This window comes from Dasypus novemcinctus, chromosome 21 (assembly GCF_030445035.2).
Source record: "Dasypus novemcinctus isolate mDasNov1 chromosome 21, mDasNov1.1.hap2, whole genome shotgun sequence".
In the NCBI taxonomy this organism is placed as follows: Eukaryota; Metazoa; Chordata; class Mammalia; order Cingulata; family Dasypodidae; genus Dasypus; species Dasypus novemcinctus.
This window is the reverse complement of record NC_080693.1, coordinates 54780659-54805363: the sequence shown is the minus strand read 5'-3', so window position 1 is coordinate 54805363 and position 24705 is coordinate 54780659. Positions and strand designations below refer to the sequence as shown.

Below are 24705 nucleotides of genomic sequence, written 5' to 3'. Positions count from 1 at the left end.
CTGATGGGGAGACTTCTTGCCAGGCTGCCCCGTAATGCAGAGCAGGGAGAGGAAAGCTGCTGTTAGTCCTGCAAGGTCACAGACAATGGATTTTCAGGGGCCTTGCGGGGTGGGTGGGAGGACACGGACACTTCTGCTCTGCTGTGAACCTGTCAGTCCTTTTCAGAAGGAGAGGGGAGGCCAGAGGCCTGAGTATCTGGATGCACTGCCCAGGGGCCTGGCCTCTTTGGGAGGGGCCTGGCTGGTCCTGGGGAGCTGTCTCTCCCCCACTGGCATCCTCGGCCCCTTCCCCTTGGCAGCGATTCGTGCCTAGAAGCGGGGATGGCTGTTTCCCCCTGTGGCGTTTTGCAACACGTGCTTGGAGATTGCAGTTCCCCTTTGCCCCTCCTCCCTGCCTCCCATGCCACTGTGGAGCTTAGGGTGCTGCCGGGGCTTCTATTTTCCATTAGGGTGAGCTCCAGCCAGGCCAGGGTGGGGATGGAGGGGGCCTGAGGAGTGTGGGTGCTGGCCTAGGAACAGATGGGGGAGGAAGCAGCAGCTCTGGAACCCCCGCCTCTGCCCCCAGGCTGCAGGGCTGGGGCCCATGTGGAGTGGGAGCAGGGTGTAGGTTCCACTTGTCCCCTTGGCTGTGCCCTGCCTGAGGCCCTGCCGCAGAGCTCTGTCACTGTCTTTGCTTCCTCTCCCCATCTCCCTGCCCAGCCTCTCTGTCTCCAGTCTTGTCACTGTGTGTCCCTCTGTGCCCCCTCCCTGCATCTTACCCTCTAGGACACTCTGCCCGCTGCCTCTCTCCCTGCACCTCTCCCTTGGTCCCTCAACATGGGAATCACTCCACGGATGTTGGGGCACTAGGTCACCCCCTCTCCTGCTTGCCCAGCCTATGCCTCCCATACATATGGGGCCCGAGGTTGCCCCGGCCCGCACACAGGCCTGCAGCTCCATTTCTGGGGCGCGCAGCAGGAAAGCAAGTGAGCAGAGCAGGGAGGAGCGTAGGATGGGGTGTGTGTGTGCGCACACGCGCTTCAGAGATCAAATTCAATCCTGCCCCAATTTTAAGAAAGGAATCAGGGAATAGCCTGGGGTATGGGGCTCAGATGACAGCACCTTGGGCCACGTTGAGAGTAGGGGGGAGGGTGTCTGGTCGCAGGGGTGAGATTCTCAAGCCCAGGGACCTGGCACCACTGGCTGCCATGCACGCGTGCATGCCTGCAACAGAGAAGGTGGGGGGAGAGGAAGGGAGAGATTGTCTGAGTGATTGGGGAGGGTGGGGGTTGTTTTTCTGAGTCAAATGTTGGAGGCAGCTTCTGTACGCAGAGCAGACCTGGCCCAAGGAGGGTGGGGTTTCCTGGTAAGCAGCACCCGCTCCTCTCTCTTGTAGGAACGCATCTTCCTGACCCTCTCCAATTACATCTTCACGGCAGTCTTTCTGGCTGAAATGACAGTGAAGGTGACGGCCAGTGGGCGTCTGTCTGAGTCCCTCTGGTTCCTGGTGGGCGGTGGAGACTGTGGACCTGGTTGAAGGGCCTTATGGGAGGGTTGGCTGCGCGTGGGGGCAGGGGGGTGCAGGAGAGGCAGCGGTGACGCGCGACCGTCCGCAGGTGGTGGCGCTGGGCTGGTGCTTTGGGGAGCAGGCGTACCTGCGCAGCAGCTGGAACGTGCTGGACGGGCTGCTGGTGCTCATCTCCGTCGTCGACATCCTGGTGTCCCTGGTCTCCGACAGCGGCACCAAGATCCTGGGCATGCTGAGGGTGCTGCGGCTGCTGCGGACCCTGCGCCCACTCAGGTGACCCCCCCACTGGAACATCCCACGCCCCCCTCCCAGCCATGCAACCCCCTCAGGACACCCTCGTGATGGAGCGAGAGCCCTCACCTGCCCCGGCTTCCTGCTGTGCCCCCCCACCCAGATAATCTTCTCCATCCCTGCTCCCCCCCCTCCCCAACTCCAGACAACACATGGCTTAAATTATGGCCCTGGCAGTTCCCTCCAGGGGAACACACGCTCTCTCAGTGACACTCCCAACAGGTCAAGTCTATCCTCCACCCCCAAACAACGGGCTCCTCAGAAAGGGAGGGCCTCGGTGCGCAGGCAGGGCGCCCCCTGGCGCTAGGCAGGCGCACTCAGGCCAGCAGTGCCCTGAGTCCATCAGCTGAAGCTCTCCCTCCGGGGGTCCCCCCGCCTGTGAGGCTCCTCTTACTGGCTTCCCCCACCTTACCGCCGCTCTCAGGGACCACCCCACCAGATAACACTTCTCCCACCAGGTAATCCGCCCTCTTAGGAAATCCTGTCCAGCAGGCAGTCACCAGCCACCCGCCCCAAGCTGACATTTTCCTGGGATGGGGATGGCACTGACTCAGTAGTGAGGCTTCCCGTCTGTGATACCCACCTCCCACCCCCTGCACGTTCCCTGTGAGTTTATCACCCGCCCCTCCTCCAACACAGCTGCACCCCCCTTCAGTGGCCAGCCGTCCTGCCCCCAGCCCTTCCAGGTAATGCCTTTGACATCTGGGAGTGGAGGGGAAGGTGTGGGTGTGTCTGCAACCTGTTCCGAGAGATTGCAGGTGGGGGTCCTGGTGGCAGGGGTCCTGCGAGCAAGGGCCCAGCAGGACAAGGGGGTGGCAGAGCTGGGACCCTCTTGCCCTCCCTCCCTTCCTCTTCAGGGTCATCAGCCGGGCCCAGGGGCTGAAGCTGGTGGTGGAGACGCTGATGTCCTCGCTGAAGCCCATCGGCAACATTGTGGTCATCTGTTGTGCCTTCTTCATCATTTTTGGCATCCTGGGGGTGCAGGTTTGTGGGGGGCCCACGAGGGTCTGGGGGCCAGCTGTCAGCACAAGCCTGAGGAGTGCCCTCCATTCCAGAGAGGAATTATCAGGGACTCTTCTCCCAAGGCCTCAGGCCTGTCACCTCCTGGGCGTTTTGCAGAAAACTAGAAGAGGGCCCCAAAGTGGGCAGGGCCTCCGAGAGGCTGCGGGCCGTGGTAGCTTGCCGCTGGCTGCGGTTCCTGCAACGCCTCGCACAGGCCAGCGTCTACTCCGGGATCTCGTCCCTGCCTCCCCTACTTGAGCAGGGTGAGCTGGAGGCCAGACCTGGGGATCCAGGGCCCAGACAGCTGGGCCAGGTTAGCGGTGCTGGCAGGCAGGCGGTGCGGACCCCAGACAGGCAGGAAGTGGGGGCTGCTGGGGGAACTTGGCCTCTGGCCCAGGCGGGGAGCTTGGCTTTGGGGAGGAGGAGCGGGAGCTGCCTGCAGGATTCAGCAGGCGCCTCCTGGAGCCTGGGAGCCCCCCTCCTCTGCCCCCCTTCCAGCTGTTTCAGCTGCTGGGTAAACAGCTGGCTGTTTGGGCAGCAGGAGAGCTCCTGGGCGGCTCCTCCCCTCCCCTTCCCCTCTTTTGGCTTCCTGGGATGTCCATTCTGCCCTGGGGAGGGAACTGTTTCCTGGTTTCCTAGAAATTCGCTAGCCCCAGGGAACGGGCTGGGGTGCATTTGCCAAAGCTGTGTGGTGCCTGTCTGCACGCCCGCCCCCTCCCAGTGACTCTCCCCCTCCCCTCACTTCCCAGCCTGCCCATTTTAGTGGAGGGAACTATGGGTACCGCCAGGCCTGGGCTCTTCTGTGGATTTAGGACTCTACTGAGGGCCCACTCAGACCCCTGGTCCTCCTTTCCCTCAAACTCCTTCCCGCCCAACAGTCGAGATCCTCTGGCCAGCCTGGTCTGGAGTGGAATGAGGGTGAGCTTTCCAGGCAGACCACCTGGGCTAGAGCCCCTCTCTGCCACCTACTGGCTATGCGACCTTTGCAAGTGAATGCACTGCTCTCAGCCTCAGTTGTTCTAGTCTGTAAAATGGTGTCGATGGTGCCTACCTCCCTACAGTTGCTATGAGAATTAAATGCCCACTTCAGTGCTTCTCAAACCCGAGCATGCATATCCGAATCGCCTAGATGCCCTGTTGAAACAGACCCCTGGGCGCCAACCCCAGAGCTTCTGATTCAGCAGGGCTGGGTGGCTTGCAGAATGTGCATGGCTAGCAAGTTCCCAGATACTGCTGGAGCTGCTCCAGGGGCCACGCTTGGAGAAGCACTAGCCTAATAGGCCTTGGTAGAAAATGAATGGCCCTTACCTGCCTTCCACTCTCTTCCAGTACCTGCCCCTGCCCTGATGGTTTTTTCCTCCCCTTTAGGGCCTCTGGCACCAAGCCCAGAGGCAGGGGGGTACCTGCAGGATCCGTCAGTGTTTCCCCAGGGCTCAGCACCCCACCCCCACCCCAGGCATCCCGGAGCCCTCAGGACTAGGGCTGGCTGGGGGAGGTGGGACTGGGCCTCCTGTGCTCACAGCCCGCTTCCTTCTGTCTCCGGGCATGTGTGTGCGTCCCTGCCTCTTGGTCCAGCTCTTCAAAGGGAAGTTCTTCGTGTGCCAGGGTGAGGACACCAGGAACATCACCAACAAGTCCGACTGTGCCGAGGCCAGTTACCGCTGGGTCCGGCACAAGTACAACTTTGACAACCTCGGCCAGGTGAGGCACCGAGGCCCCATGCTTAATGACGCATGCTGATTTGACGGGGGCCTTGGCACCCTCCGCGGTCTAGTCACGCAGCTTAGTGCATCCCATGGACACTGACGAGTGTGTCCCCGGGGGTCTTTGGCGCTCCTTAAAGATAAGGAAGCAGAGGCTTGCCCAGAGCCTCAGAGCTGACATGGAGGGAATGGCCCTGCCAAGGCTCTTTCCCCTGTGCCCTGTTGCTGCCTGGTGGAGTGGAAAGACTCATGGGATGGGCTTGCAGGCCAGCAGCTCAGGATGGGAAGTCCAGCACGGGACTCACCCAGGCTTCGGTTTCAAGTGGTGACTGGAGTCATTAGGGTAACTGCTTGGAGGGTCCAAATGAGATCATGCGTATATTTGCTTAGCATAATGCAGGCACATGGTAAAGATGATTGCTTCTTTCACTCCACATTCCCAGAAACAGAAAAATGTAGAAAATGAAGTAGCTCATCTGGTTCTGTTGGTTCCTTTCCCAGACCCTCCCTGGTTTGGGTTTCTGGATTTTCAGAGCTCTGGGGCCGGGGCCCTGCCTGGCTGAGGCCAGAAGGTCAGATGATCTCCTGCAGCTCCTTCTGCCTTCCCACCAGCCAGGAACCCTGGGGTGGAGAGCTCCCCTGGGGCGGGGAGTGACTCAGCCTGACCTCCAAGGGCTGGGGCCCCCTGAGCTGCTGCCTGGAGGCACTCTGGGGGTAGGTGGTGGGTGGTTTGGTCATACATCCTGAGTTTCTGATGGTCTCCTCCTCCCCTTTCTCTCTCCTTATCCCCCTCCTCCAACTGCTCCCCTGGACCCCAGGCCCTGATGTCTCTGTTTGTGTTGGCCTCCAAGGATGGCTGGGTGGACATCATGTACGACGGGCTGGATGCCGTGGGCGTGGACCAGCAGGTACAGGGCTGAGGTGGACAGGATTCGGCTTTGGGCTCAGGTTGCTCAGCCTGGGCTGACTCCGGGCATAATGGGTACAGGCACTGGAAGAAACAGATCAAGGCGGGTTGGCAAAATGAAACCAAAGAGGCATCAAATCTTAGAGTGGAGGTTGGAAGGAGTAGCCGAATCTGGGCATGTCTTCTTGACCTGCAAAATATCTAACATTTTTTTTTAGTTAGTGATGAACTTTTAAAGTTGGTGAATTTCACCTGAAAATCCAGATTTGGGCCTGCTAAGGAAAAGTGCAAGTCTGGGAACAGTGGGCTTGCATTCCCATAGGGCGGGAGTCAGCTGGAATGAAGCAGCAGCTGCCCTTTTAGATGGAACATGGGCTCTCCACTTCACCACGGTCCCTGCCCTTCCCTACTGCTCAACACCAAACCCACACGATTCGTTTCCGTCACCTGCTGGGTTCCCATAGCTACCTGAGCTGGCAGGCCCTGCCTTAAGGCACCTGGGCTGACGGCTCCACCTGTCCTTCCTGCTCCCCGCCAGCCCATCATGAACCACAACCCCTGGATGCTGCTGTACTTCATCTCATTCCTGCTCATTGTGGCCTTCTTTGTCCTGAACATGTTCGTGGGTGTGGTGGTGGAGAACTTCCACAAGTGCCGGCAGCACCAGGAGGAGGAGGAGGCCCGGCGGCGGGAGGAGAAGCGTCTGCGGAGACTGGAGAAAAAGAGAAGGAGTAAGGAGAAGCAGATGGCTGGTCGGTAGTCTTTCCACATCTCTCTGGGTCATGCTTGACCTTGGCCTTGTGACTGCAGGGGGCCGGGGGTGCAGGGTGGGGGCAGGGAGAAGGAGCTCCCACCCCCTCCCTCACCCCCTTCCCCCCCAGAGCATGTCTGCCTTTAGAGCCGCATGAAGCAGACCAGTTCAGCCCCCTGGGGGGGGGGGAGCTCCCCCCACCCTGGGGGCTCCCTGGGTCTCAGCATCATGCTCCCAGATGATGCCGGGTGGGAGCTGATGCACGCACGGCCTCTCCCAGCCCGACTTTCCCCAGAGGAGCCTCATGGGATGGGAATCTGATGTTACCGTGCCCTGCGACGGCATCCGGCTGCCCAGGGTTTCGCCCGGGGCCAGCCTTGCCCGTCCCAGGGGTGGAAAGCAAGTGTCTTGCTGCTGAGCAAGGCCCCGGTCAGAAGCGGCAGACGGAGGACAGCGTGAGAGAGAGCCCCACACCCCCCTCCATCTCCAGCAAACAAAACAACCTGGCTTCCTGATGAGACTTTTTTTTTTCTGCCAAGCTGTAAAAAAAAAAATCCTTCCCTCCTCGAAAGTCCAGCTCAGGGAAGGTCTGGGGGCACAGGAATTCCAAGCTGCAGCCCCCTCACCTGTGCGCCCCAACGCCTCTTGACCGAGGGCGGGCGAGGCCCCCTTCCGTTCCTCCTCACGCTCTCTGTCCCGGGCGGGCCGGGGCTGAGTGAAGGCTGCAGAGGAAGGCGGCAGCCGCCAGGCCCCGCAGCCACGCAGCGCGTCTGCAGGTGCACCCGCACCTGTCTCCCTCTGTGTCTGGTCCTTGCTCATCTCCAGGAATCTCTCTCAGTCACTGCCCACGCCTCTCTCTAACTGTCGTGACGTGTGGGTCTCTGCTGGGTCTGCGGGTTTCCCGCCCCCTCCCCACCCTTTCACAAACTGTCTTCCTCTCCCCGAGACGCGGGCGCTCTGGGTGTTCCCCGTGCTTTGTGGAAACGTGAGTACCACCGAGAGTTGGCGGTGCAGAGCCCCTCTCTTCCTTCTGCCCTCCTCGGCGCCATCTCCCGCTGCCGTCTGAGAGGCACCTGGAGCTAGGGGACAGGGTGTGGGAGTCAGAAGTGAGGTGGGGGGTGGTGGCAGGGCCGGCGCTCCCTGTGCGAGACTGGGGCAGCTCGAGGAGGTTGGGGGGGCGCCGGCCTCTGGGCAGTGATGGACGTTGCCGTTGTCCACGCCCCGCGTCCTCGGTGCCCCTGACCCCAAAGCCTCCTGGTCAGCTCTGGGGTGGGGGCCCAGTCTCGGCTCTCCCCGTGGACGTCTGGAGCTGCTCAGGCGTACAGCCTCTGCGGCCACGCTCCCGCCCCTGCTCCGTCCACCACGCCCCTCCTTGCGGGCTGCCGGCTTGGCAGGGCTTCCGCAGATGGAATTCTTTTGGCAGGAGGCCCTTGTGGCTCCTGCCTGACCAGCTGGCTCCCCTTCTGGGGTCCGCAGCTGTAGCAAGTGCTGTGGGGCCGTGGCACGGGCACGGGCGGAAGCAGACATCTGGCCTGACGACGGGCTGCCCGCCCCTCCCAGTGCCACTGCCTGCCTGCCCCCGTGACCCTTCTGAGATGATGAATGTCTTGTCTGCCTCGAGTGCCCTGTGCCCCGAATTTGGGCCTGGACGCTCTGAACCAGCCATCCATGCTCAGCACACACCCCATTCGTAGCCAGAGTGAGGGTCGAAACTGACGGGGAGCGAGTTGCTGAGGGGGCCCTGCCCAGCCCGCCTGGTCCAGCCAGTGACCAATGTCGTGTTTCGTTCTTTTAGATCTAATGCTGGACGATGTAATTGCTTCCGGCAGCTCAGCCAGCGCTGCGCCAGGTACTGCGTCTGTGGTTGTGGGTCCCAGGGCATGGCCGGGGGGTGGTCAGGCCCTGCCTGCTCCTCTGGCCTGCCTCATGCGTGCGGGGACATGCTCTTTGCTCCCTCTCCGTGGCTCACTGGTTCTGTCCTCTCGGGGCGAGGGGCCGAGGGTGCCTGGGGCCCCCAAGAGGGCAGAAGCGCTGGGCTCTGGGCCCTCCGTGGGCCTGTACTAAGCTGGACAGGCTGTGAGGGCTGGGTGAGCCTCCTCCCTCCGACATCCCTTGGAGGACCCCCCTTCTCTGCCAAGACTCCCCAGGCTTGACTCCCCTGCCCCCTTGCTGCCCCTTGCCCACTCCTGCTCCTCCTCTCCTGACCCGCTTGATTATTAGAGCTGCAAATCTCTTTCGTTGCCTCTTGTCTGAAGGGGAGACTTTGATCCAAGGGAGCAGGATGAGAGGAGCAGAGAGGGAAAGAATTTGTTTTAAAAATCTAATGCTGAATAATTGAACAAACTCATTAATAGTCAAGTAATTGCAGCATCAACGTCATTGCTACAAACAGCAGAATTTGGGAATCAAGAGGCCTGAGGTTGGCACGAGTGTCTCCCCCAAAAAGCCAAAGATCTGGGAGTGAGTTGGGTCCTTGTGTCCGAGAGCTGTGTTTCTGAGAAGGCCCTCCTGGTCCTGCCTGCCCTGCCCAGGTCCCTTGGGCCTGTCTCCTACCCCCTGCCCCTGCCCCCCCCTGCCCCGCCCCCCATCCAGGTCCCAGGCTGAGGTCCAGAGCATCTGTCACTGGGCTGGAGCCTGGTTGCACTGGATGTCTCCAGCCCCTGGTTCCCAACCCGTTCTTCTCCAAGGACCCCTGTTAACCATCTGCCTGGACAGGCTCTGCTTATGAAAGACTGTCTCTGAAGCTACCAGCACTTCAGTAATGACTTTCACTATTTTTACTAATTAAAGGCACATCTCATTGTTAATCAGGCTTCTGAGCTGCAGAGGGGTTACCACGCTGAATAACGGCAGAGACTGTTCTGCCAATAGATCAGTCTGTGGGGTCTTAAGCGTTTAGAAACGTTGGGATGAACGTGAGGAGGCCCTGTGGCTGCCTTCTTGGGATGGCGGGGGGCTTTGGACTTCAGCCCGGAATGACGGGGCTGAGCCTTCCTCTGCTCTCTTTCCTCCTGAGCCGCCAGTCCGTAAGTCATGCCTGAGGCCCTCAGTGGGTGGTCCCTGGCCCCTGGTGTGGAGCTATTTGCCACTGAGAGACTGTCAGGGCCTGGGAGCCCCCGGCTCGTCTGCGTCCAGACTGCCTGGGTCAGGCTGGTGTGTCAGGGCACGAGGGGAGCCCTGCAGCTTTACCTTCTTGGGGTCCACCCCGTCTGTAGACTCAGCATGTCCACACTCACCACACTCTCCTGTGGCACAGAACTGGCCCACAGAGCCCTCTCTGCCAAGGGTTTTGTGCTGTGAGCAACACGAGCAGGCTCTCACTGCCCCCAAGAACTCCTGATCCCCACTAGAGCTAAAGGCTTTTTTTTTTTTTTGGTACTGGGGCCAGGTATTGAACCCAGGACCTCATATATGGGAAACCACTGAGCCACATTGGCTTCCCTGAGTAGGTTTCTTTCGTTTGTTTTGCTTGTTGTTTTTTGGGGTTTTTTTAAGAGGCTCCGGGAACCGAACCCGGGACCTCCCGTGTGGGAAGCAGGCTCTCAACCACTTGAGCCACATCCACTCCCCAAGAACTAAAGGCTCTTGTTGCTGCCGCACTGCACCCCAGGGTCACTCAGCCAGTGCTCCTGTTGATCCAGACATCCAGATCAGGTGTCTTCCCTTCCCGGGGTGGTGATGAAGACTTAGAGACCCCCAGACAGGGCTGCTAATCCTGTGGCCCCCTTCTCAAGACCTGGAGTTCTTACCAGAGCTTCTCAGACGCCAGTGAGCGTGAGAAGCGTCTGGAGAGCTCATTAAAACCCAGTTTCCCGGGCCCCATCCCAGAAATTCTCCCAGCGGTCTAGGGTAGGACCAGAGCCTGCTTTTCCAAGCAGCTTCCAGGTGATGGCGAGGCTGATGCGCTGGCCGGCCCGGGAGTCTGACGGGCAGCGGGGCAAGCCCCCTTGTTCGGGGCTGCTGGGAATCACACCCCTGCATGACCCCTCCCTGCTAGGACCACTCCCACCCTGGGCTGCTCCTTCCTCGGGACCCAGAGCCCAGGGAGAGGCGAAGGGAAGAGTCTTGGGTGGTCGGGAACGGGCCTGACCAGACACCTGGGTCCTGCACAGGTGGAGGGAGGGGTCAGGGCTGCTGGGGGATCGGGCCAGCCCCAGCGACTGCTTGATTCCAGCCTCAGTGCCACCCTCCTCGGTCACCTGTGGCATCTGCCTCCATCCTTCCGTCAGGCTGCGAGCCAGTGACCAGGCCTGGCCATGGGGCCTGCGTCCCTGGGCGGGACCCCTGCCTCCCTCCTACCTCGCGGCCACGTTCCTTCGCAAACGCTCTGCCCTGTCTGCCTTGGGCTCCCAAATAACCCCTACTAACTCGCTGAACCTCCTGCTCTCACCTGCAGGCTCACCCCCCCCCCTCCTGCCCCTGGCTGGGGTCTGGGCAGCCCCGGGGAAGTCCTTTCCCTCACTAACTCTGGTATTTTCTCCACCTAAGGCAGCTCGAACTGGCGGGAGGCAGGGAGATGGGGACAGGGCGGCCAAGAGGCCAGTGACCGTGGGCCAGAGCCGCCCCCCCCCCCAGGCTGTGGCTGAAGCTCCCAGCCTCAGCCAGGCCTCCTCCCAGGGGGTCTCTGTTTCTCCACCAAACCCAGGTTCTTGCTTACAGAACTGAGGTCTAGGGAGCAGCAGCGTCCCGGGCCCAATGGCCATCCAAGGGCCCCCTCTGGGCCAGAGCCCCAGGCACGGCCTTGGGTCACAGCCCCCCTGGCAGCTGGGTGCCTGGCAGCGTGCTGGAAGGGGCACTTTTTGCTGGCCCACATTCTTCTCCTCGGTAAAACGAAGAGGTCGCCGGGGGGGGGGGGGGGGGGGGAGAGGCTGGTCACTCCGGCCCCGGTGTTCTCTGGGCCTGTGCTCTGATGGGGGTTTCCCGCCCCAGCGCCCATCCGTGGAGGGCGGGTACGGGGTGGAGGGGCACTGGCCGTGACCTCAGAGCCTGGGGACCGGTTGCTCCGAGCAGGTGTCCTGCCCCCCACCTTCCCTCCGGGTGCTTGGAGGACCCGAATCCCAGCCATCCACCCCCAAGGCTCCTCCAGCAAGGGAGGGAAGGCAGAAGTGGCAGTGTCTCCCCTGGACTCGAGCTGCCAACGCAGGCCGGGCCGTGGGGGACAGGGAGAAGCTCCCCCTTCCCGCCTCTGCTCTGCGTTATCTCAGTAATAACAGGGCTAATAAGGAGCCGCTTTTCCTAACCTAATTGTATTCAAACATTTTAGTTAATTCTCCATTCATATTTTAGCATAATGGAATCTGGTGCTCTCGGCATTTATGGAGATTAATGCAGAGAAAGAGTCCCGCTGCTCAGGCCTCGCCAGCGCCTGGCGCCCTCTAGTCCTCGTGGGTACTGAAGGAAGGAAGGGAGAGGCCCGCTCGCCCAGCCCGCCCTCCACGGTGGCCCTGTGGATGACCCGCGGCCCGAGTTGTCCCCTGTCCGGGCTCCCCACCCCCACCCCCTGGGGTCAGGAGGGCTGCCTAAGCCCTGCCCCCATGGGCCGGCCCATCGCTGAAAGCCAAGAGGTGGCCGGAAAGCTTTCGGGACTGCCTGCCTCTTGGTTGTTCACACCTCAAGGCCGTCTGGACAGGGGCCTGGTGGGCCTGGACACGCAGCTCCTGGGCCCTCTTCTTCCTTCAGCCTTCCGTGGGGCCCACCCCAGGCGGCTCCCTGCCTCAGTTTGCCTCTCTCTCAAATAGCCTTCTGCATGGGAAAAGGCCGTTCTATCACAGCTGGCCTGGGGCCAAAGCTTCCTGCCGCCCCTGAGCCAGCGGCAGCCTGGCCGGGGCCTCAGGGGCCGCAGCCCTTGCTGGCTAGCTTCCCCCTGGGCCTCCTGACGTGGGGGAAGGGCTGTCTGGGACCTGAGGCCGCCCCAAGCCTCCTCTTTGGTGTTGGCTTCCTGGGAGACCCATCTGTCCAACCCCTCCGGAAAACACGGACCCCACCCGGGCCTGGGCCTTCCTGGGCACCTGGAGGAGGGGCACCTGCAAACTCCCAGCCCCCAGATCTATGCTGCCTCCTTGCAGGCCACTCTTCTGGCACCATGATTGTTATCACCAAGTGGCCGGCTAATTACCAGAGAAATCTTGTGCCTCTGACAGATCTCAGACAGTGCTTCCAGCCCAGCCTGCAATCTCAGGCCGCCCCAAACCCAGGAGCAGGCTGGGCCTGGCCTCATTAGAAACCGGGTGAGTCGTCAGCGGGGCCTTCCGGCTGGAGCCTGGGGCGGAGCCGAGGTCCCCCCCCTGCCCTCCCCCACGTGAGGGTGAGGCGGGCCCAGGCCCAGCCCCTGGAAGCCCTGTGGGTGCGTCAGCGCTGCCAGCCAGAGAAGAGGTCCGATTTCCAATCTCCGGTTTTGTCTCCAAATCCCCGCTCTGTGTAATCTCCTCTGCTCCCCTCGAGGGGCTGAGCTCGGTGAAGCAGCCAGAGCCAGAGCCTTGCCGTTGATGGAGCTTCCTCTGAGCCCATAAGCCCGGGTGTTTTTCATCTTATTGATCGGGCCTCTCTGCGGAGCGCTGAGCTGGGGACACGGTGAAGGAACGGCGTATGGTGGCGGCCGCCTCGGGGAGGGGACTCACCTGGTGTCTAATGGGCTGGGAGCTGTGCATGTCCCACCCCCCACCCCCAGCCTGACACTTGCAGCCAGTAGAACAGATGCTTGGAGGGGGGAGATGCTGGGAGCAGTGTCCTGCCCCCACACCCCCAAGAACAGTGGCGGGGGAGGCGAGGATGCCAATGACACTGGAATGTTTCAGCTCTGGCGGTAGAGGCTGGTGGCCATGAGGGACTGCGGGTGGAGGGGTGCAGGGGGCCAAGCCCTGATGGGTGCTGTGCTTTCCCACCCTGCCCCACCAGAAGCCCAGTGCAAACCCTACTACTCGGACTATTCCCGCTTCCGGCTCCTCATCCACCACCTGTGCACCAGCCACTACCTGGATCTCTTCATCACGGGTGTCATTGGGCTGAACGTGGTCACCATGGCCATGGAACACTACCAGCAGCCCCAGGTAGGAGTCCACGACCCGCCACCCGGCCCAGGTCCCTCTTGTACTCGCTTTCGTTTTACAGATCAGGACACTGAGGCTCAGAGAGGTTCCTTGCCTTGACCGAGGCCACACAGCTAGGAAGTGCAGGACCTGGTTCATTCACTCAGCAAATATTTACTGAGTCCCTGCTATTCACTGGGCTCTGGACCTTTGAGGGTAAAGGAGGCAGACCAGTGCCTACCCTGCCAGAATTTGGAACCTAGTGACTATTCCACTCCCAAACTCACCAGTGATCTTGCCACTTCTCCAGTCAGCCTCCCCTGATGACCCTCTGGACCTCAGTTTCACCATCTGTAAAATGAAGAAGTTGAATTATGAACACAGAGGACCCCTTCCAGTTCTAGCGCATTCTCACGTGGTCTCACCAGGCCTTAAGGAGAGATCCTTTAGCACGAAGTGTGAATCATCCATGTGTGTGCGGCTTCTGTCCTCGCTGGGGGGGGGAGCTGACGGTCAGCCATCGCCACAAGATGGGGAGGAAGAGCGCCCTTAGACTCACCCTGTCCCCCAGCTCAGGGTGGGAGGATGGAGGGGGAGGGGCAGGCGTCAGCTTTAGGAGACCCACATCTTTGCCCCTGCCCTGACAGGTTCTGGATGAGGCTCTGAAGATCTGCAACTACATCTTCACTGTCATCTTCGTCTTGGAGTCTGTTTTCAAACTTGTGGCCTTCGGCTTCCGTCGGTTCTTCCAGGATAGGTAACGGAGAAGAGAGGGAGCTGGGGAGTGGAGGGAAGAGGTGTGTCTCGGGGGGGGGGGGGGGGAGATCTAGAGCCTGAAGACGTTCCTTAACTCCCTGAGGTCCAGCCCCCACCCTAGAGCTCGCCTAGGGCAGTTGGGGGGACAGGGCGGATGGAATCCCGGGCCTGTGAGTTGGGAGGGAATGGAGGGAACTTGACAAGACAGGGCCGGGGGGATGTGGACAGCTGGAAATCAGTGGGGCCTGGCCTGGGGCTTAAGAGCCCAGAACTGGGAGCCAGACTACCTGGAATGGAATTTGAATACTGGCTCCACCACTGAGTAGCTGGTCACCTTAGGTAAGTTGCCTCATCTCTCTGTGCCTCCATTTCCTTATCTGTAAAATGGGAAATAATCATATCCACATCACAGAGTTGTCAGGACTATGCATTCCAATTGGCAAAATAGTGCTTGACACATAATAAACACCACGTATGTGCTAAATGAAAATAGCCAATGGATGCAGTTTCCAAGCTGAGGTCCTCGAGTTCAAGACTCAGTCCTGCCCCTGCTGCCAGCGCTAGCCATGGGACCTTCGATAAAGTCACGCCTCTCCTCTGCAGGAGGGGGGGCCTGGGCTACCCACCCTCACCCCCCTCCTCCACCCTGTCTTTCCTGGCCTGAGCACGGGTCCAGGTGTTAGCTCAGCTGCTTCGGCCCTGCCACCTCCCCCACTCAGGGAGCTGTGTCCTGGGCTTTCCAGGTGGAATCAGCTGGACTTGGCCATCGTGCTGCTCTCCATCATGGGCATCACGCTGGAGGAGATCGAAGTCAACGCCTCGCTGCCCATCAACCCCACCATCATCCGCATCATGAGGGTGCTGCGCATTGCCCGAGGTCGGTGCCCGGCCACCTGCCTACCAGCCCCATCTCCCAGAGGGACCTGTGGGGAAAAAGACAGCAGGAGTCAGCTCTGTGGCTGGCCCGGGGCGAGGTAGCTGTGGGTTCCTGTGGGTCTATCTCCCAACCTCTGCCAAAGGGGAAGGTCAGGGAGCACGACTGGGGAGGGGGTGGCACTGGCAACCTGGTTGGACCAGAGCTGCCCACCCCCTGGCCCCAGCCTGACCCTGGCTCTGGCTAGCTGCATGCCTGGACCCAGCCCAGCTCACGACTTTGCCCTGCTCTGCAGTGCTGAAGCTTCTGAAGATGGCCGTGGGCATGCGGGCGCTGCTGGACACGGTGATGCAGGCCCTGCCCCAGGTAGCTGGGAGGGAGGGTGTGTGTGGATGGGAGGGCTCCGGCCTGGAGAGGGAGTTGGGGAGGTGCTCTCCACAGGGGCAGGGAAGCTCTCGGGCTGCCTGGGAGACCCAGCGGCACCTTTTCCGTTTCTTCTCCTCTTTTCCAGGTGGGGAACTTGGGACTTCTCTTCATGTTGTTGTTTTTCATCTTTGCAGCTCTGGGCGTGGAGCTCTTTGGAGACCTGGGTGAGTTGGGGTGGGGGCAGGTAGAGGAGCCGGGCTGGGAGACCACCCAGGGGCTCCTGGACTCACTCGGGCTTCTCTCCCCCTTGCCTCCTCCCCCAGAGTGTGACGAGACGCACCCCTGCGAGGGCCTGGGCCGGCATGCCACCTTTCGGAACTTTGGCATGGCCTTCCTGACCCTCTTCCGAGTCTCCACTGGAGACAACTGGAACGGCATTATGAAGGTGAGAGCCCACTGCAGGGGGCTTCCCGGGCTGGCCCCACTGCTGAGGCGGCCTCACTGCTGGAGGCAGGATTCCCTGGGAGATAATAAGGATGAACGGGCTGCCTTTGCTTCCTCCTCCCAGAACCCTCCAGAGCTCTCCTGTCCCCGAGACTTGCTCCAACTCTCACTCCCCAGGACCCCGAAGCTCCCTGCCCCGCCCCCTCCTCCTGCCGTGCTCTGTGACACTGGTGACCCAAGTTGCCACGTCAGCTCCCTTTGCTGCCCCCCCCCCCCGGCCTCACCCCTCTCACCCGCCCCCCCAGGATACCCTCCGGGACTGCGACCAGGAGTCCACCTGCTACAACACTGTCATCTCCCCCATCTACTTCGTGTCCTTCGTGCTGACAGCCCAGTTCGTGCTGGTCAACGTGGTGATTGCCGTGCTGATGAAGCACCTGGAGGAGAGCAACAAGGAGGCCAAGGAGGAGGCCGAGCTGGAGGCCGAGCTGGAGCTGGAGATGAAGACGCTCAGCCCCCAGCCCCACTCGCCGCTGGGCAGCCCCTTCCTCTGGCCCAGGGTCGAGGGCCCCGACAGCCCCAAGCCTGGGGCCCCGCACGCCGCAGCCCACACCCGAGCAGCCTCCCCGCTCTCCCTCGAACACCCCACGGTGAGTGAATGCCGGGGACGGGGGCCAGCGGCTCTGCCCAGCAGGGCCTGAGAGACACACGGGCAGCGCGGCGGACCTGGGGGCTCCTCCTGGGTCCTCGGCCCCTTCCTGCCTGGACACTGAGGGGCAGGCAGCCCCCGCCCCTCCCCGGAGATGGCTACCCCCACTCCCCCACCCACAGGGCCACCCCGCAAACCAGCCAGCTCCTCCAGTCTGGCTTTTAGGGTCAAGGCTAAGATTTCTGTTTCCTTCCTGTTTCTTTCTTACCCTTGCCCGATTGCCACACCTCTGTCTTTCCTGCCTGCCGCCCCCAACCTGTCCAACTCCCTTCCATCGCTCCATCCTTCTTTCTTGTCTTCTCATTCCTTCTCTTCGCTCTCTCTGGGCTCTTCCCATCTCCACCCCCTTCTCTTCTTCCACGCCTTCTCTCCCCCCCACCTTCCCCTCTCCCTCCTCTTTCTGCCTCTTTGCTCTGTGTGTGTGCACGTGTGTGTGTGGTGTACCTCACCTGCTCCTTCTCTCTGTCTCCCGTCAATCCCTGCCACGACACTCCCCATCACTGTCCTCTGACCCCCGCTCCCCTGGCTCTCCGGCCCCCTGCACGGGCTGGTCCTCCCCAGGACAGACAGCTGTTTGACACCATATCCTTGCTGCTCCAGGGCTCCCTGGACGGGGAGCTGAAGCTGATGGACGAGCTGGCAGGCCTGGGGGCCCAGCCCTCTGCCTTCCCTCCCGCCCCCAGCCCGGGCGGCTCCGACCCACAGGTTACTGTGCCCCCACGCTGTGCCCCTCCCCTGACCGTGCCGGGCTGTGCCATGCTGTGCCGCGCTTCTGGGGAACCTGGGGGTTTTGCCCTGCCCACCGGGGATCTGGAAAAGAGCAGCCTCCGGGCTTCAGCTGAGCTTTGGGTTTGGCGGGAAGTGTCCTAGAGTTCCTCCAGGCTGGGGTCCATCTCTGGAACCCATGTTTATGGTAGGGATGCTGAGAGGGGAGGTGGGCGGGGGGAGGAGCAGACTGCGGGAGGGGGTTTGTGAGGAAGAACCTGGAAGAGAAACGGAGGAGGGGGCAGGAGAGAGGTCGGCAGTGGGAAGTTGGGGACAGAGTGGGCGAGGGGCCAGATCCAGGGAGAAGGGCCCCTGGGAGAGCGCAGGAGGCAGCACCCGTGGAGGGCCACGTCGGGTCCATTTCTTTTCCTTGGGTCCAGCACAAAGCCCAGTCCTCCAGTTGGTAACTCTTTAACGGGGGACACTCACTGGGCATGACGAATTCTGTCAGTAAGCCATGGATTTCAGGGAGCCTGACCTTGCCCTGAGAGGGTGCTGGAGGCTCCAGCTTGGGAGCGGATTCTGGGGATCTTGGTGTGAAATGGGACTTGGCTTCCTCCCCAAACCCAGCCTCTCCCCACAGCGCCACATGGTTTTCCTCCCCAGCCCCATCAAAGCCTGGGCCTTCTGCCCCCTGGGATCCTCCTGCCCTCGTCCTCTCCCCTTGCGACTTGTCCGGCTGCCTTCAGCCCCCTCCACGTGTCAGAGAACCCCACCACCCCTCCTGCTAGGCCAGCGGCCATGGGCAAGGTGCCAGCCACTGAGTGGGAGCGAGGACATTGGTGTCAGCTGGGGATAGAAGAGCCCAGGCCACCTGTTGGGTGGAGACAGGAAGGCAGGCTCCAAGTGCCTGGGAGCCTGTACCCCAGTCCAGAGAAAGGGACAGTGTTCCACATAGAGGAAGGGACCTTGCCTCCGGGCTCCTGCCTCTTGTTGGCATTCGGTCTCCGAGGGGATATGGAGACTGGGCTGGCGGCTGTGACCCTAGATGGAGAGTGATAAAACCCCTCCCCTCCTCCTGAAGGAGGCGCATGGGGAAAGATGGCGGGAGGGAAGAGGCTGTGACGGGAAGGTGGGCAGGGCAGCCAGCTCGTGTGGGAGGGTCCTGGGCGCACCAAAGATCCCTCCCCACCCCGGCAGATCCCAGGTGAGCCAGCCAGATGGTGTGGGGCCCACAGTGTGCCCAGTTCAGGCCAGCGGGGAGAGCATCTGCTGGGGCCCAAGCTGGAGAGGGCGGGTGGGGTGCAGGCAGGCGGGCGGAGGGCCTGGGGCGGGGAGAAGCCAGATTCTGGGGGCAGGCCAAGTCCTGCCAGGCTTTTGGAAGCTGAGAGAATAGGCAGAAAACAGCCGTCAGATTGGCCGTATTGTCCCTGGTGCCCCCCTCCCCGTCCCCCCTGCCGCTCTGTCTATGCTGAGAGCAGAGAGAGTGCTTTGCTGGTCTTTCTTCTTCTTCTTTTTTTTGGTATCATCTTTATGAGAGTCGAAAGCCCCTCCTCCTCCCCGTTCCCTCCCTGGGGGTGGGGGTGGGGGGGAGGGGGCTGCTATGGTTCCTGGGGCATCTTTAGAATGTGGGTTCTGCGCCTCCCGCTTTGTCAGCATTTGCTCTGGCTCTTTGCTGCCTGCCGCAGCCTCTGATGAGAGCAGGGGTTTGAAGTGGGGCGAGGGGAGGCGCTGTCAGTTCCTTTGGGAAGTGGGTGGGGAGAGAGCAGGGATGCCTTTTCCACCTGTGCTTTGTGAAAACGGGAAAAGGGGGTGCTGAGAGTGCGTGTGCGCAAGCGTGTGCTGTCCTGGTTTTTTATGCCTGACCATCTTTCTCCCTGTCTAGATCCCTCTAGCTGAGATGGAGGCTCTGTCTCTGACGTCAGAGATTGTGTCTGAACCATCCTGCTCTCTAGCTCTGCCGGATGACTCTTTGCCTGATGACACTCACACACTCTTACTTAGTGCCCCGGAGAGCAATGTACATACACACGGCCCCTCACTGCTCCCACCCCCACCCCTGCCACCCCGTGGGCCGGGCTGGCTGCAGGGCTCCGGATACCAGGCTCCCTGGCCTGGGGTCTGCCTCTTCTTACTGTCCCCAGACCCCTCAGAGGCATCAATCAGCAGGCACTTGGTGCCCCAGCTTTGCTAGCATGACCTCTCTTGGGTCCCCCACTGTGGAGAAAGAACTTAGAAAAGACTTCCAGGGCCTCACCTGGAAGGATGTCGGGGTACAATGTGAAAGGGTTAATCCAGAAGCCGGGAGTGACACAGCCCAACACAGAGGTGGCGTCAAGCAGCTGACAGGGCACCTGGGGCTGCAGTCGGTCCCTGTATTTGGAGCCTTTTGCAAGTCAGCCCTCCCCGCTCCCTGCGCCCCTCCTTCCCTCCTCCCCTCCCAACATGAGACATTCGCCACCACGCAGTGGGTGAGAGCACATCTCCACGGCCACCTCCACGCCCTTCTCCACCTGGGGCTGTTCTTGTCTCCTCTGTCGCTGTCCTGTGTGTCCCTCGCACCCTGCCACACCCGGGAGGTGGGCCTTCTTTGTGTTGCGACCACTTCTTCCCTGTCTCCTGGCTCTGCAGCCCCCTTCCGACTGAGCAGCCCCTCGTCCCGGCCTTCTCTTGGGATGTAAGAAGGGGCAGGGGACCCCTCCTCTCAGCAGGGCCCGGCTGGTGCAGGGCCACTGGCTGAGGGTCCTGAGGGCTCTGGAGCTGGCTGGTGGCTGGTGGCAGTGGAACCTGGGTCTGGAAGGGCCGGCAAAGGGTCCAGACTGTCCCCCAACCTAGCCATTTGCAGGCCTGCGGGGGGCTCTTCACTTGGCTGGGCCCGGGTGGGTCAGGAGCCCTAGAGCCCCTCTGAGAATTAGCAATGGAAGGTTCCAGGGCTCCTGAGGGGAGCAGGGTCACAAGAGGGATGTCTCAGGATTGCAGCCTTTCCTGAGACAGATGCAGGAAGCCCACTCCCATCCCCTGTCTGTCCAGGCAGGGAGGAGCGGGATCCACAGCACCCGGTACTTGCCCCCACCCCTTCCTCTTATGCCAGAGGCACTGAGTTCCCAGGTGGGGGGAGACGGGCAGATGAGCTGGCTGTGACCTCAGCCTGGCTTCCTCCGCCGGCCAGCCTCCTCTTCCGCAGCCGAGGCCTGGCGCTGGGCGCTGGGAGCTGGGGCTGCCTGCAGCGTGGCTGGTGAGAGCAGCCCCTGCTGTGGGCTCCCCTGGCTGGGGCCTGCAGGCGGCCATCCTAGCTTTCCATCCCCCACTGTGCTGGCGGGCCCCGGGCCTTGCCCTCTGAACCCCCAGCTCCCACCAGAGCCTCCGAATAGGCCTCTAGAGTGAGCCCTCAACCATCTGCAGGGCTGGGGGCTGCTCTCCCTCCCTGGGTCCCTCCCCCCATCCTGCTTCCTCCCTGGGTGGGGGGCCCCTTTGTGTGTGCGCCCCTTTCCTGACCACGCTCATGCCCATCACTACCTTGTCCCGGGAGGGGCGGCTGGTTTCTGTTGTACAGCTGTGCCTCGGTTACCACACCTGGACACCCCCTTCCTCCCACCTCCCCCCCGCCCTGTTCCTTTTGCAGATGGAGCCCCACCCCGAGGAGGCGCCGGTCACCCTAGGCCCAGACCTGCTGACCGTCCGGAAGTGCGGGGTCAGCCGGACGCATTCTCTGCCCAACGACAGCTACATGTGCCGGGATGGGAGCACTGCCGAGGGGACCCCGGGACACAGGGGCTGGGGGCTCCCCAAAGCTCAGTCAGGTACCAGGGCTGGGAGACCCCCTCCTTGCTTAGGCCCAGGCCTGACCGGCGGGGGCACTGAGCGGCAGCAGAGGTCTCTCCTACCTCTGGGGAGCCCCAGTCTGAAGGGAGAGACCCAACCCCCGCCCCAGCAGCCCCCTACTGAGGCGGGCAGTGTTCACTCCAGGGTGCGGGGTATGCAGTGAGGGTGGAGGCCCATCGTGGAGGGAGGGCCTGGGGTGGGAGCCGGACGGCTTGACCCTCCAGCTCTTCTCTCTCCTCACTGCTCCCCCTCCCCCGCCCCAGGCTCTGTCTTGTCCGTTCACTCTCAGCCAGCAGACACCAGCTATGTCCTGCAGCTGCCCAAAGATGCTCCCCATCTGCTCCAGCCCCACAGCACCCCCACCTGGGCCACCATCCCCAAACTCCCCCCACCCGGCCGCTCCCCTCTGGCTCAGAGGCCACTCAGGCGCCAGGTGAGCAGGATGTGGAGAGGTGGGGGCTGGGCTCTACTGGCCAACTTGGGCAGTGGGCGATGACCAGGGTTGACACATTATTCTTCCAGCAAACATTTCTTGCACGCCAATGATGTGCCAAGCTCAGTTCTAGGGATCAGGGGCTTTGGGGTTTCCACGCCTCCCTCTTTCAATGAGGACGATTGAAGGCCCTAGGGAGACCAAGACTGCCCAGAGACACACATCAAGTCGCAAGTAGAACCCAGGGCTCTGGACTCCAGAGCTGTCTCCCTGCTGCTCTTTCCATTTTTGGACCTAGCGGATAGACATGAGACGAGTTATTATTATTTTAATTAATATTTATAAATGACATATACCCACCACGGAAGTGCCTCCATTTTTGACCAAGGCCAGGATGCACTTTTTGGAGCCCACGCTCCAGGGACACAAAGCAGAGGCTTCTGCAGCCAGGTGAGGCCTGTCTGCCCACTTGCGACAAGGCCACAGGCTCCTGCCCTGTGTGTGCACTTCTGGGTGAGTGTGACCGTGGGATAGTTTGTTCCTTCCTGTGTCCCCGGAGCAAGAACAGGTTCATCCATTCTTCAAACATTCACTGAGTGGCCTCTGTGTGCCAGGTCCCAGGGACACAGCCAAATGAGACATGGCCTCTGCCACTAGAAGCTCACAGGCTAGTAGAGAGACATGCACGTCCTCAGGTCACAGCAGCAGCAGGTCCCAGGTGCACAGTGTGGCAGGAAGTGAGAGGAGGAAGGGGTTCATTTTACTTGCAGGTAAAGATTTTCAGGAACTGCATCACAGAGGACCTGAAGCCATGCAATTGATAAGTGATTGCCATCTGGAAGGGATTCAGGTCCAAAGGAAGAGCCCATGCAAAGGCTGGGAGGTGTGAAGGAGCCGGCTGGAGAGCAGAGCTTGCCTGGGTGCTTTCCTTGCATCCCAGGGGTCAGGGGCTGCAAAGAGCCATTCCTGCAGGCTTGAGGGAGGCCTGTGCGGGTGGGAGAGAAGATGGGGCTTGGGTTGGGAGGCAAGGAGGGTGCTAGAGATCAGGTTGCAGATGGCCCCACCTCCCAAAAAGAGCAACTGCCTGGGCCTCTACTTAGGGTGGCCCTCCAGCTGCCTGGGATTAGGGGGACACCTGGCTAGACAGGCAGGACAATCCACAATGGAGAGGAAGCCCCTGGGCTGAGCCTTCCCCTTCTCCCATACAGGCAGCAATAAGGACTGATTCCCTGGACATTCAGGGTCTGGGCAGCCGGGAAGACCTGCTGTCAGCGGGGAGCCGTCACTCCCCACCTCTGGCCCGGGCCACCTCCTTCTGCGGCCGCTCAAGCCTCCAGGTGCAGCAGCCTTCCCGCAGCCAGAGCAAGATCTCGAAGCACATGCCCCTGCCGGCCCCCTGCCCGGGCCCGGAGCCCAGCCGGAGCCTGGGCCCACCAGAGACCAGCAGCAGCTTAGAGCTGGACACGGAGCTGAGCTGGATTTCAGGAGACCTCCTGGCCATCGGCAGCCAGGAGGCGCCGCCTTCCCCGCGCGACCTGAAGAAGTGCTACAGCGTAGAGGCCCAGAGCTGCCGGCGCCGGCCTGCCTCCTGGCTGGACGAGCAGAGGAGACACTCCATCGCTGTCAGCTGCCTAGACAGTGGCTCCCAGCCCTGCCTGGGCCCCAGCCCTTCAGGCCTCAGGGGCCAGCCTCTTGGGGGCCCTGGGAGCCGGCCCAAGAAAAAACTCAGCCCACCCAGTATCTCCATAGACCCCCCGGAGAGCCAGGGCCCTCGGCCCCCACCCAGCCCTGGTGTCTGCCTCCGGCGGAGGGCTCCATCCAGCGACTCCAGGGACCCCTCGGCCTCTGGCCCCCCTGACAGCATGGCTGCCTCGCCTCCCCCAAAGAAAGACGTGCTGAGTCTCTCTGGTTTATCCTCTGACCCAGCAGACCTGGACCCCTGAGCCCTGCCCCACTCTTCCACTCACCTTTCCCCACTGGGTGCCAAATCCTAGCTCCTCCACCTGGGCTCTATTCCTGACAAAAGTTCCATGTAGACACCAAAAGGAGGCGCTCTGCCCTGCCTCAATGGCTCTGGGTCCCGGCAAACAGATTTCCAAAGAGCGGTCAAAATGGCAGCCCTGGCGATTCTGACTCCAGGTCGAAAGGAAAAGGCCCAGTGCAGCTGAGGTTCCCGACACCGGAAGCTGTTGGGAGAAAGCAATACGTTTGTGCAGAATCTCTATGTATATTCTATTTTATTAAATTAATTGAATCTAGTATACCCGGGATGTACGACATTTTATGACTGAAGAGACTTGTTTCCTTCTGCTTTTATGTGTCTCAGAATATTTTTGAGGCAAAGGCGTCTGTCTCTTGGCTATTGAAACCTAAAATAACCTGCCTAGTTATATTCCCTCTTTTTGCAAAGCACAAGCTGGGACCATGCGTGCGTTACTGCCCCAACGGTGGCCCATCTTCACTGGAGAGCGAGAACCATTTGGGAAGCTGTTATGTGACTTATTTTCTCCGTAAACCTTGTCATCATTTTCTGTAGGGAAAAAAGAGAAAGAGAGAGAGAAAGAAAAAGAAAATAAGATTTTTCAAATGAAATGGAACCTTTTTTATACATACATACATGCATACAATATAAAATAAAGTAATTTTCTAAATTAAGTCAATCACAGTCCAGAGTAAAAGCAAAGAGGTTCAGAGAGTCAGGCATGCCCAGATGGCTTTGGAGAAAGATTCCTGGAGGTGGGGAGTGGGTTGTGGGGAGGGAAGGGTTCACAGCTGCCTGTGTGTGTGTGTGTGAGAGAGAGAAACCCCCAACGCACCGCCCTGGACTGAGCTGGCCTGCCTCCCGCCCAGGGACCAGGGGGGAGAGGAGAAGCCCCTCTGCCATGCCCGAGGCTGGGGATGCGGGCTCTACTCCTGCTTCCTCTTAACCAGGCTGCTCTGGGACGTGAGCAATTCCAGACGAACTCATTTCTGCTGACAGCTATCAGGCGCGCACTGAAAGCTGGAAATCGGTGTAATGAAGCTGTTTTGGTGGAGGGGGCCGGCTGAGGCTGGAGAGGCTGCCTCAGCTGCTGCGGAGCTGGAGCTGTGGGTTGGCGGGGGTGGGGGCAAGCGCCTCCGGGCTTTCCTTCCGTGCCTCCGGCTGGGAGGGTGACCCCAGCGGTCTGGGCTTCAGCCGCCTACCTGGAGCCGCCTCTGCCCACCTGCCTCCCAGCCCTGGGACCGAGCTGTGGAAACCGGAGTGGGTGGCTCCCCGGGTGACCTCCTGGTAGGGTTGGGCAGCAGCCAGACCGCTGAGTGGGGAGCTGGCCCCCTGGGGGAGATGAATGAGTCCATCCTGGTGTTTACAGGGTTGGCTGCTGCCTGCCCAGTGGGAGCCAGCAGGGGGGTGTGGGTGGCGGTTTGGCCGA

General features: G+C 61.2%; 1 protein-coding gene across 25 annotated transcripts in view; it reads left to right on the top strand.

Annotated features, from left to right (window-relative positions):
* Nucleotides 1-23556, top strand: part of CACNA1G (calcium voltage-gated channel subunit alpha1 G) — a 61341-nt gene extending 37785 nt beyond the window's left edge. For 2 of the 25 annotated variants that reach the window (XM_071210594.1, XM_071210592.1), the window contains 18 exons: nucleotides 1376-1444; nucleotides 1596-1780; nucleotides 2656-2782; nucleotides 4376-4501; nucleotides 5322-5411; nucleotides 5949-6141; nucleotides 7957-8010; nucleotides 13056-13207; nucleotides 13834-13943; nucleotides 14686-14819; nucleotides 15112-15182; nucleotides 15328-15406; nucleotides 15506-15627; nucleotides 15932-16276; nucleotides 18926-19060; nucleotides 20663-20840; nucleotides 21126-21295; nucleotides 22504-23556. In XM_071210594.1, coding sequence (XP_071066695.1) covers nucleotides 1376-1444; nucleotides 1596-1780; nucleotides 2656-2782; nucleotides 4376-4501; nucleotides 5322-5411; nucleotides 5949-6141; nucleotides 7957-8010; nucleotides 13056-13207; nucleotides 13834-13943; nucleotides 14686-14819; nucleotides 15112-15182; nucleotides 15328-15406; nucleotides 15506-15627; nucleotides 15932-16276; nucleotides 18926-19060; nucleotides 20663-20840; nucleotides 21126-21295; nucleotides 22504-23238 — 3075 coding nt within the window. In that variant the 3' untranslated portion in view covers nucleotides 23239-23556. Of the gene's footprint in view, nucleotides 1-1375; nucleotides 1445-1595; nucleotides 1781-2655; nucleotides 2783-4375; nucleotides 4502-5321; nucleotides 5412-5948; nucleotides 6163-7956; nucleotides 8011-13055; nucleotides 13208-13833; nucleotides 13944-14685; nucleotides 14820-15111; nucleotides 15183-15327; nucleotides 15407-15505; nucleotides 15628-15931; nucleotides 16277-16896; nucleotides 17041-18925; nucleotides 19061-20662; nucleotides 20841-21125; nucleotides 21296-22503 lie in introns of all 25 variants that reach the window. The other 23 variants (XM_058283964.2, XM_058283961.2, XM_058283984.2 and 20 more) reach the window with 17 other exon arrangements.
* Nucleotides 23557-24705: the final 1149 nt, after the last annotated feature.